Genomic DNA, 11,141 nt, shown 5'->3' with positions numbered 1-11,141 from the left:
AGCGGTTGGCTAAGTTTATATCCGAGAGATTATTTGCCTGCATTGTATTCCAGTTTCCACCATTTCAGATAGAGGTACTCAGTTTACATCACGGTTCTGGAGAGACATACAGCATGAGTTGGGTACTCGGGTGGTGTTGAGCACCGCATTTCACCCCCAGACGGACGAACAATCCGAGCGCACTATTTAGATTCTTGAGGATATTCTTCGTGCGTGTGTGATGGAGTTTGGAGGTTCTTGGGATCATTTCTTTCCACTTGCAGAGCTTTCCTACAATAACAGTTATCACTCCAACATTCAGATGGCATCGTATGAGGCTCTGTATGGTAGGCGGGGTGTAGATCTCGGTATGTTGGTTCGAGACGGGTGAGGCTAGATTATTGGGCACAGACTTGGTTCAGGATACTTTGGAGAAGGTTAATGTGATTCAGGATAGACTTCACACAGCCCAGTCCAGACAGAAGAGTTATGCAGACCGAAAGGTTCGCGATGTTTCATTTATGGTGGGAGAGCCAGTCTTGCTTCGGGTTTTGCCTATGAAGGGCATTATGAGATATGGAAAGAGAGGAAAGTTGAGCCCAAGATTTATTGGTCCCTTTGAGGTATTGCGGCGTGTTGGGGAGGTGGCTTATGAGCTTGCCTTACCTCCCATCTTGGCAGGAGTTAATCCGATATTTCATGTTTCGATGCTCCGGAGATATCATGGCAATTCATCTCACGTGTTGGATTTCAGTTCGGTCCAGTTGGATAAGGATCACTCTATGTTGAGGAGCCAATGACTATATTGGACACACAGGTTTGAAAGCTAAGGTCAAAGAGCATTGCCTCGGTAAAGGTTCAGTGGCGGGGTCAACCGATTGAGGACGCGACTTAGGAGACCGAGTAGGATATGCACAGCCGTTATCCTCATCTTTTCACCACTTCAGGTATGTCTCTATGCTCATTCGAGGATGAACGCATGTTTTAAGAGGGGGAGGATGTAACGACCCGACGGCTTGTTTTGAGAATTTATGCCCCAATCGCCTATTAACTGCTTTCCCCGTGTCTTTTTCTGCTATTGTGATTTTTCGGGATGGTTCATCTGGAGTTTCAGGGTATTTTGGGACACTTTGTCCCTAAATGAGAGTTTAAATTTTAGAATTTAGACCGTAGTCAGAAAAGTGTGAAGACGGCTTTGAAATGGAATTACGTCGATTCTATTAGCTCCTTTGGATGATTTTGGGCTTAGGGGAGTGTCTAAATTGAGTTTTGGAGGTTCGTAGCTTATTTAGGCTGGAAATGGCAAAAGTTGAATTTTTGTAGTTTCGGGCTGATAGTGAAATTTTGATATCAAGGTCAGAATCCGATTCCGGAAGTTGGAGTAGGTCCGTAGTGTTGAATATGACTTGTGTGCAAAATTTGGGGTCAATCGGACATGGTTTGGTTAGTTTCGGCATCAGTTGTAGAATTTCGAGATTTCAAGTTCATTAAGTTTGGATTGGAGGGTGATTCGTAGTTTTAGCGTTGTTTGATGTGATTTGAGGGCTCGACTAAGTTCGTATGATGTTTTTGGATTGGTTGGTATGTGTGGTTAAGGTCCCAGGTTCCTCGGGTGAGTTTCGGATGCTTAACGGATATGGTTTGGAACTTAGGCATTGCTGAAGATTTGCTGCACCTGATATAATTGCACCTGAAGATGTGGGGTCGCAGATGCGGAATTTGGCTTGAGCATCGGGAACCACAGGTGCGGGCGGGGGACCGCAGAAGCGGGTCTACAGATGCGGCCCCAACCCAGATAAGTGAATTTCGCACCTGCGATGCTATTTTTGCAGGTGCGGGATCGTAGATGTGGCCCCATGAGCGCAGATACGGAAATCGCTGGGCAGAAAAGAGGATTTCGAGGGTTTGAAATTTCATAACACAAAATTTGAGTTGGAGCTCGGTGGGAGGCGATTTCTCGAGGGTTTTTGAAAGAGAACTATTGGGAACAAATCCTAACTCTAATTTGATCATAATACATTAATCTATTGTTGTTTTCCTCATCTAATTAAGGAATTTGAGGGTAGAAGTTTGGAAATGGGGGGAAACGTTCACCAATTGAAAATCTGAGGTTTGAATAGGAATTTGATCGGATTTGGATGATTTTTGTACGAGTGAGCTCGTGAGTGAATGTGTGGTCATAATTTTTGACTTTTACCCGATTCCGAGACGTGGGCCCGGGGAGGATTTTTGGGTATGTTCCTATTTTCTTGCCTTAGCTTTGAATTTATTAGCTAAATTAGTTACTTGCAGCTATATTTACCTTATGTAATTGATTTGATTAGATTTGGGCCACTCGGAGTTCGTGGCAAGAGCGTGATATCAGATTGATTTTGAGCTTGGTTCGAGGTAAGTGGCTTGCCTAACCTTCTGTAGGGGAACTCCCCTTAGGATTTGGTACTATTGTTATATGAATGTCGTGTACGTGAGGTGACGAGCGCGTGCACGTGCTAGTTGTTAAAAACCCCCGTTTTCATTAAGTAAGTATCTATGTTTTCCTTTGATTGAGCAATACAAGTATATGTAGCCTTTTGTTTAGCTTAGGTAAGCATGCTTACGTACCTTAACTATCTTATCTGCTCTAACTGCCTACCTGGATTTTGTGTAGCATGTTTAGAGTAAGAATTACCTGTCTTCTTTGATTTGAACTTGATTTGGACCGTAGATTTTCCTTGTTGAAACTATTGTGTATATTGAATGACTTTTGTATTTACTTTGGGACTATAGAACGGTATTCTGGGAGACCCCCTGCATGTTTATGTTTGGGACTATGGGACGGTATCCCGGGAGATCCCCTTGTACTGGATATTTACTTTGGGACTACGGAACGGTATTCCGGTAGATCCCCTACATGTTTATGTTTGGGACTACAGGATGGTATCCTGGGAGATCCCCTTGTACTTGATGTTTACTTTGGGACTACGGAATGGTATTCTGGGAGACCCCCCTGCACATTTATGTTTGGGACTACGGGACGGTATCTCGGGAGATCCCCATATATTGGATATTTACTTTGGGATTACGAAACGGTATTCTGGGAGATCCTCCTGCATTTTTACGATTTAGACTACGGGAAGGTATCCCGAGAGATCCTCTCTACATTTATGTTTGGGACTACGAGACGGTATCCTGGGAGATCCCCTGTTGCTATCTCTGTGTACTGAGCTATTATTTTCCTGTGAAATTCATTTTCATTGACTGTTAGCATTTATCCTTACTGCCATATTTCATATTGTTTTATCTTATTATATGTATAAACCAGCAGGGCCCTGACCTGATCTCGTCACTACTCGACCGAGGTTAGGCTTGGCACTTATTGGGTACCGTTGTTGTGTACTCATACCCTTTCCTGCACATGTTTTTCGTGTGCAGATCCACGTTCATCGTACCAGCCTCGTTACTAGTTGTAGTCATTACTGTCAGTTGGAGACTTCAAGGTACATCTGCCTGCGCCCGCAAATCCTCGAGGCCCTCTCTATCCTCTTATGTTCATTTCTTTTTCTTTCTATAGAGATGACGTATAGAACAGTTAGAACATCTTAGTAGCTTGTGACTTACGGGTTTCTGGATTTTGGGAGCACTTGTGTTCAGTTGATAATGTTTATAGTATATGTCGAGCGACATTTTAAACTTCTTTATTAGATTTACTAGTTAAATTTCTAGTTTTCATGTTTTTCATCTCATTTCCGCAAATTGTTAGGCTTACCTAGTGTTAGAGACTAGGTGCCGTCACGACAGTTCACAGAGGGAAAACTTGGGTCGTGACAAGGGCGGTCATACAATTTCTATAAATCATTTTCTAATATAGTTGAAGGCAAATAGGTGAATATTTAATTAAACTTTACTTGATATGTGAGTCTATATTAAGGGCTATTGGCAGCATTTTTGGGTTTATTAGGTCTTTTAATCTTTTGTTTGATGATAACAAAAAGGGCTATTGGCGATATCTTTTATTGACTTTCATATCACCTTGATGTGGATTGCTTCATGAAATAACAATATAATTTTTTTCTACAAATTTGTAATCTGATTTAGATAGAAATTTGATAAGAAAGCGAAAAGATTGCAGGCTACGACAATTCTCAATTCCACTTTTAAGATTACTTGACCCCTAAATGGAATTTAATAATAATATTAAAAATTCAGTATTTAGAATTATCCGTCCACTCAAAAATGTTGCAAGCAAATGAATTTTGAAAAGAGAAATAAGAAGATACAAAGGTTCTCTCCTTTATAATTTTCTTTTCGATATCCTATTTTTCTAGACGAATATGATTATATTAAGAGGAATATTGAATCAACGAGACGCCTCTCCAAGTGAAAAAAAAACAATAGATAATAATGAAATCACGTATGAACAAACAGAATAAATAAGAAAAAGGACTAAGAAGTTGTGAAAACAATTTCCACTTTGACTCCTCGAATTAGAATTTAGACTTAGACAAAAATCCTATATCTTACCCACGCAATATTGTTTTAATTGAATTTCAAAAATCTCACTCACCGTCAAAGCACATTTTATAAAGTGTTCTCTAATTGTTAAAAATAACGGTCGATCGTCAAGGAAAGAAACAGGAGAATAAATTTTTTCTTTTTGGAGAATGTTTTGAACGGGGAGGAAAAGGATTTACAGTCCTCCGCCTTACCTCTTAGCTATGTCATCGCCAAAATGCTACAAAAACAAAATACGTGGATGAAAACTTTCTCGGATTACTGAACTGGCTTTCAATCTCGAAGTAAAGGGAGTTTAATATGTCAAGTATTCACAGTTCCTCGCAACGGCTAAGTTTGATTTTAGTGTATTGTCATGCATCTCAAAAATAGAATTAGAAACATTAAAGAGAAGCTAATGTAGAAGGTGAAAGAATAGATCGCCCTCTAACTCTGCTCATAAAACACTCGAACCACACAAGTTTTTCCCACATTATAACATCACAATTAACCATTTCTTGCACAAATTGTCATAACAAACAAGCATAATTTCCTTTAAAGACCCTTGAAAAAATTGCATGAACAATGTTACTAAGATCCTCCAAATAGAAACTGTACTCACTTCCACACAAAATTTAAGCAGATGAAATTTTTATGTTACAAATATTATTTAATGTAGTACAGAAAACTTTCATCATTGCAGAGTCGGGTATTAAACTTCATCTTCTGAGTTCATTGGTCAAACATATGTATACAAAAAACCTATTGTGGTGGAAGCAATACATACTAAAATTACCGGTATCTGTGAACTGAAGATAAAGTCATCTACTGTTCCCACTTGTTGCTCTTTGATCGAGAAGATGAACTTCCCGGGGAAGAAGATCATATTTTATATTTAGCTCGTCAAACATTTTCTTCATTTCGAGGATTAGCTCAGTTCTTCGTTTGTTCTTTTCACCAAAATTTTGAAAGTTCATAGTATGATTGAAATACAATGCCATTTTGATTTTGTTCATATTTTCAATCTCCTTCACCGCCACGCTGTGATTAGGATGCCAATACTGGGGAGTTTTCTCTAAGTACCTAGATAATTCAACAACAAGAAAGGTAAAAAATAAAAAACTTGAGCGAAAAATGAATGATATTACAAGGTATAGGGCAAAACTTATACATAAGATATCCTTATCTACCATCACGTAGTTGAGAGTTTGCATTGTCTTTGAACAGGGTTAATCAGTTTTTCCATGAAAAGAATAGTGGTCAACGACTCGTGTCAAACTGTAATATGCTTTCTCAAAGTCTGAAAGTTAAACTGACTGCTCTTGGAGAATAAAGCCTAAGCTCAAATTCCAAATTCATGGTATTTGTTGGCGAATAAAGCCTAAGCCAAATTTAAATTCAAGGTGTTTCAGTAACCAGAAAGAATCCTACTCCGCATATACATCTACCTTTTATCTCTCTCGACCAAGTTGAGTGGACATTAAAAACTATCAATAAAAGATATAACAAGATGTAGATTATGCTCCAGAGATCACCCTTCCCCAGTCCAAACCACCACCAACGGGGAAAAAGGTCCTCATCTTGTCTCAGTTTCCCTATGTGCTTTTGTTTCATTCAGATCCTTTGCGTTGGAATCTCAGACAATATATAAGAGCCATATAATGGATTTGTTTCTTCAGAGTAAAATGCTTGCCTCAAAGAAAAGAAACGTGTCCATGTTAAACGCTCAGTATTGTCACTCATCCAACTACAACACATTAAACATATCAGCATTCCATTTGACACCCTTATAGGGATGGGCAGTGCACTCCTAAAATTGCCACAAAGAAAAGAAACATGTCCAAGTTATTTTTCCAGTATCGTCTCTTCCAATTACGACCTGTGAATTGTATCAATATTCCTTTAGACGCTCCTATACTACAAGTGCATGTCATCAATTAGGGATGGGCAATAAACAGGGGCATGGAGAATATGGTCATGGCTTAGGTTGAAGGTCCTTACCCGGGTGCTATGGCTTATATGTTATGCATGACGTCATTTTTCTGAAATTTCACTCAGTTTATGCATTATAATTTCTGCGCAAACTAGTGAATATTCACAATATATGTATAAAATCACTTCATACATTAAGTTGGACAATAGGAATTGAGATTCAATTATCAACTGAATCTTTTTAGTACTTCATGAATTTTGCCAAGGAATAGACCCATAGGGAGGACTTGGACATATGTAGGATCCAACTGCACTAGGTTAGGCTCGGGGCTTGGAAAGGGCCCTAGTTATCGTAATAAACCCCAGCTTTCAACATTTCGAGAAATGTAGGGTTTTAGATGAATGTTCAACAGTAAATTTTCAGATTCTAGCTAGACTAGCTTTAACTTTTGGATTCACTTAAGCCGTATCAAGATATCTAACAAAGTGCTGCAAAAGTCATATATATCATTAATTATGAATGTTGTGCTTTTGTCGGTAATAACTTTCAAGGGATAATTTTCTACAGATGCTGAAAAAAGATGAGAAGAATTTTCTACTTACTTCTTTGTTTTCTCTTTTAGAACTCCTATCTTTTCCACAGGTGTCCTGTAATCAACGGAAAACTCAAAGGCATCACCCATATTAGGACTTCTATAGAAATTGCTGATTGGCTTGACGGCTAAAACTGAATTTGGGTAGAATATCTTTTCGTTATCAAACCTCAAAAATACTGTGGTCAGGATATTCATTTCTTCAACAATCATCTGTCCGTTTGCAACATAAAAGTGAGAATCATTAAAGAAAAATGCAAAACAGCTAGAAGAAGCAATTAGCGGACATTACCTGAACACCATCAATGACACATCGATCACCAACATCAAAAGGATGCATCACAAATACGAATATAATAGCTTCAAATATAGTCTTGCAAGTATTCCCAAAAATAAAAGCAGCTACCACGAGTTGTGACGACAGAAAGACAATCACTTTAGTAGTCGCTATTCCCACCAAAAGGAGCCATATGATGATTATTACAACAACCAGAATGCATGTCACGGCCTTGTTCAATTGCTTCACAGCAGTTTTTGTATCTATCAAAGAATCTGCTAGAACTCTGCGTCCTTGATAAACTTTAACCTACAAGACATAGGTATACCAAAAATGACAAATGACTGACAGGGGGGGATCCACCTTGCGACCTATGGGTTCACGTGAACCCCGTAGCTTTTGTTCAAACAGTGTAGATGTATTTGGAAAATTCACTAAATATCTATAAATATTTGAACGTGAACCCAGTTACTATTGAAAATTTACTTGAGGTTGTTGCGGGAACCCATAAACATTAAATCCTGGATCCGCCTCTGATATGCCAAAAATGACAAATATTCATTCGAGACTGTCTCATGAAAATCAACCATGCACCTAGCAAAGTCACTAGGAAGGACTCAAACTTTTGCCATCTACAAATTGTATATTCGACCATCTACACCAGCAGACGACATATGTCACTTTAGATGGCTGCTTTCCTGTTTCCTGAGGTGCTTGCAGGAAAGCAGTTATATTCTAAAGCTCAATTGTATGATATGATTACGTAGACAGAAGGAGAGCTCTAATTGTGCTCCCCTAATCACCAGAAAAATGTCTAGAATTACTTTTATGTTGGCAATTAAATGTCAGACAAAATGGATCTAGGGTAAATCATGCCTAAAGTTATTCCAATTAAAAAATTTTACATCACTTTGTCAGGCATAATCCAGGAAAATGAGTAAATTGTGAGCATACCACCCATTCCGTGAATGATTTCCTATCAATCTGTCCAGTTTCTGCCACATCTATCATGGGGAACACAATATCAACCTCTTCTTTTATCAAGAATCTCCTAAGATCATACTCATCAATGCACCTACACAGACAAACAAAAAAAAAGGAAAAAGTAGCGTGAGGTTATGTGAATCAAGAGAGGTAAATGTTACAGGATATTTACTTGAAATGTGACAAATTAAAACATCAAAAGTAATACTTCTAATGCCAGTGTTTTCTTACTTGGAACCAGGCGGTGCGACATTCCTGAAGATGTGATAGGCAGCAGCAATTGCTTCCCATTCATTGGTGATCTCATTATCTGCTTGCTCACATGCTGCATCATAGTCATTCTCACCGATCGAGCCAGAGATAGTGGAAAGTCCTGAGTTAGATATTACATCAATTAACATTTTCATGGTCCATGCAGAGACTTTTTCTCGCTTCATCTGATGAAGTTTATTAATATCAATCACTGCCTTTTCTTTCTTTTCCTCCCCATCTTTTCCCTTCTTTGTTCTGCGGAAACTAAATTGACTGGTGGCACTGTTTGATCTCCCCAATATCTGAGCAGACTCCATAACTGGGAGTCCTGATAGACTCAGTAGAATATACTGATGAAAGATTGACTCTTGAATCCGGTCAAAGAATGCGTTTACGTGGAAGGAGGCAGCCAAAATCTTTACCAGCAAAGTCTTCAAGAGCCACAAGAATGCACCAATAAGCATAGCTGTAATAGTCCAGGTAATAAAATCAGTAACCTTCTCGGCAGTACGTGACCGTTCCTCGTGTGAGAAGAGCAGAACCCATGTGAGAAGAACCAAGCAAAACCAAATGCAAACTTGAACACTTTTCTTTAAACCAAAGACAAAATACAACACCTTCTTCCTCAACAAAAAGTTCAATTCTATCAACAAGATAACAAAATGTATAAACCACTTAGTAACCAGCATGCCACTAAAGGTCACCATAACAAGGACAATCCATTTCCAGATCCTCAAATCCCAAAGCTTCCAATTATGGAACTTTTTTACCAATAAACTAGCCAGTAAACAACCTAAAAGGCAAAGAAACAGCAGCCATTCAATCAGAACTTTTGCTTTAACTCTTTTATACTTCAACTTATTCCTTAAGCTCACTTTCTTATATATCTCCTCATCTTCATCCACTCCTCCAAAACCACCTGGTGATGCCATTAATGGTGTTCTTGGGGTTACTGATATAGATACTGCTCTCGTAATCTCTTCAAATGTATTACTGGAACCCATTTTAGCAGTAGGGGAAGCATGGTTAGATACATTCCTATTGGGGGAACCTGCACTTGGCTCAGCAGCTTGTTCATCAAACATGTTAGCATCAATAGGTACAGATTGTTCGCCGAATCTTGATTTAGGTCTCGAATGCGTACATCTTGGGTGGTTTGTTGGGGCTTGGGCTTGGACTATACCTGGCAATTTCAGGTGAGGAATCACTCACTTGCAGTCATTGATCATGACAACCACTTCACTACTGGAGTTTTTCTTGTTCTCTGCCATGCTTATCTCCCCACTAAATTTTGCAGCTATACCATTTGTATCCATTCACCCCAAGTTAAACATCAAACACCTAAAGAATTAGAGAGAAGACACATGGCTTGATCATTCATAGTTCAATTTCACAACAAATGTGCACCTTTTACTTGGTTGTAAGCATTTATGATTATTGAAAGAATCACATATTGCATTAATGAAGAGAAGTGAATATTTGCAGGTACCAAATTGAAGTACAAAAGTACTACTATGACACTACAAATTCAATGCTTGCATCAAACCAAACCTTTAAATTTGACACCTTTTCTTCGTTAGCTATTTTGATTTTTCATTAAAGTATTTGTTAAAATTTATGTTCTCATTGATGATCAATTTTTTTTTTTTTTTTTTTGGGTTGGACTATTTTGAAGTTGCAGATAGATGAACATGTGCAAAGGGAAATTATAAATCACAGATCATTGAAACATCCAAATATAGTCAGATTTAAAGAGGTGCGTGTGCTCTGCTTCTTCCTGTTAGAAAGAATCTTTCTTTTTATTTATTCTGTTATCTGCGTTGATGATATTTGGAACAACAAGGCAATAAATATTTAGCAAAGATAACAAACTTCTGGGGATTATCCAATAGAATCAATGAGTTTACTACAGTAAAATGAAAATCTGATTTGTACCCCGAAAACACAAAATGATAAAACAACCTCCAGACCCAGTTGCTACAAAACAAGAAAAGGGAAGTGGGGGTACGGAGTTGAAGTGAATATAGTAATAGAAGGGTATCCTAATTAGACAAAGATTTTTGCATAAACTAAAGAAGAAAGAAAAAGTTAGAACTTACAAGAAAAATAAGACTGAGAGAGACCAGGGATTTAAGAAAAGGAGGCAGTGGGTATTGAGTGGAGCTGAAGATAGCGGAAGAGGAGGCACATATTTTAATGGAAAACAACTAAAGCTTTGGGGGGAAGGGGAGACATACACCAGAAATATTCGAACTAAGCCACGTGACTTTTGGTTCAATAAATCAGTAATGTGAATAAGGCAATTGCGCACAGCCTCAGCTGAAAAGTTCATTGAAACAAAAAGAAAAAGAAAAAGAAAAAAGGTTTATGAAACAAACGTATTGTTTTGTCAAGATATAAAATCATTGTCGAAAATACAAAGATATTTCATTGGCCAAATTTTATGGGATTAGCCAGAAGCGGATCTAAAATTTGAAGGTGGCGGGTGCTACTATTTTCTTTAGGGATCATTTGGTATGAGATATAAGCAGATATAATACTGCTATAAAAATGTAATACCACCTTAATACTTTGTTTGGTTAGCAAATTTGGTATAAGTTATCCCGGGATTAAAATTAATACTGGGATAACTTATACCTTGTAGGGGGTGAGGT

At 38.2% G+C, this 11,141-nt stretch overlaps 1 protein-coding gene across 1 annotated transcript; it reads right to left on the bottom strand.

Annotated features, from left to right (window-relative positions):
- Positions 1-5,053: 5,053 nt before the first annotated feature.
- Positions 5,054-10,748, bottom strand: LOC104244348 (mechanosensitive ion channel protein 10-like). The gene is made up of 6 exons (XM_009799765.2): positions 10,587-10,748; positions 8,467-9,828; positions 8,206-8,326; positions 7,267-7,560; positions 6,985-7,187; positions 5,054-5,532 (listed from the first exon to the last, which is right to left on the bottom strand). Exons 2-6 carry the CDS (start codon positions 9,570-9,572, stop codon positions 5,271-5,273), a joined length of 1,986 nt encoding a protein of 661 aa, XP_009798067.1. The 5' UTR covers positions 9,573-9,828; positions 10,587-10,748; the 3' UTR covers positions 5,054-5,270.
- Between the last annotated feature and the right edge of the window lie 393 nt (positions 10,749-11,141).

This window comes from Nicotiana sylvestris, chromosome 8, assembly GCF_000393655.2.
Source record: "Nicotiana sylvestris chromosome 8, ASM39365v2, whole genome shotgun sequence".
Taxonomy (NCBI): Eukaryota; Viridiplantae; Streptophyta; class Magnoliopsida; order Solanales; family Solanaceae; genus Nicotiana; species Nicotiana sylvestris.
Note: the sequence above shows the minus strand (reverse complement) of the source record. Positions and strands in the feature narration are given on the sequence as shown.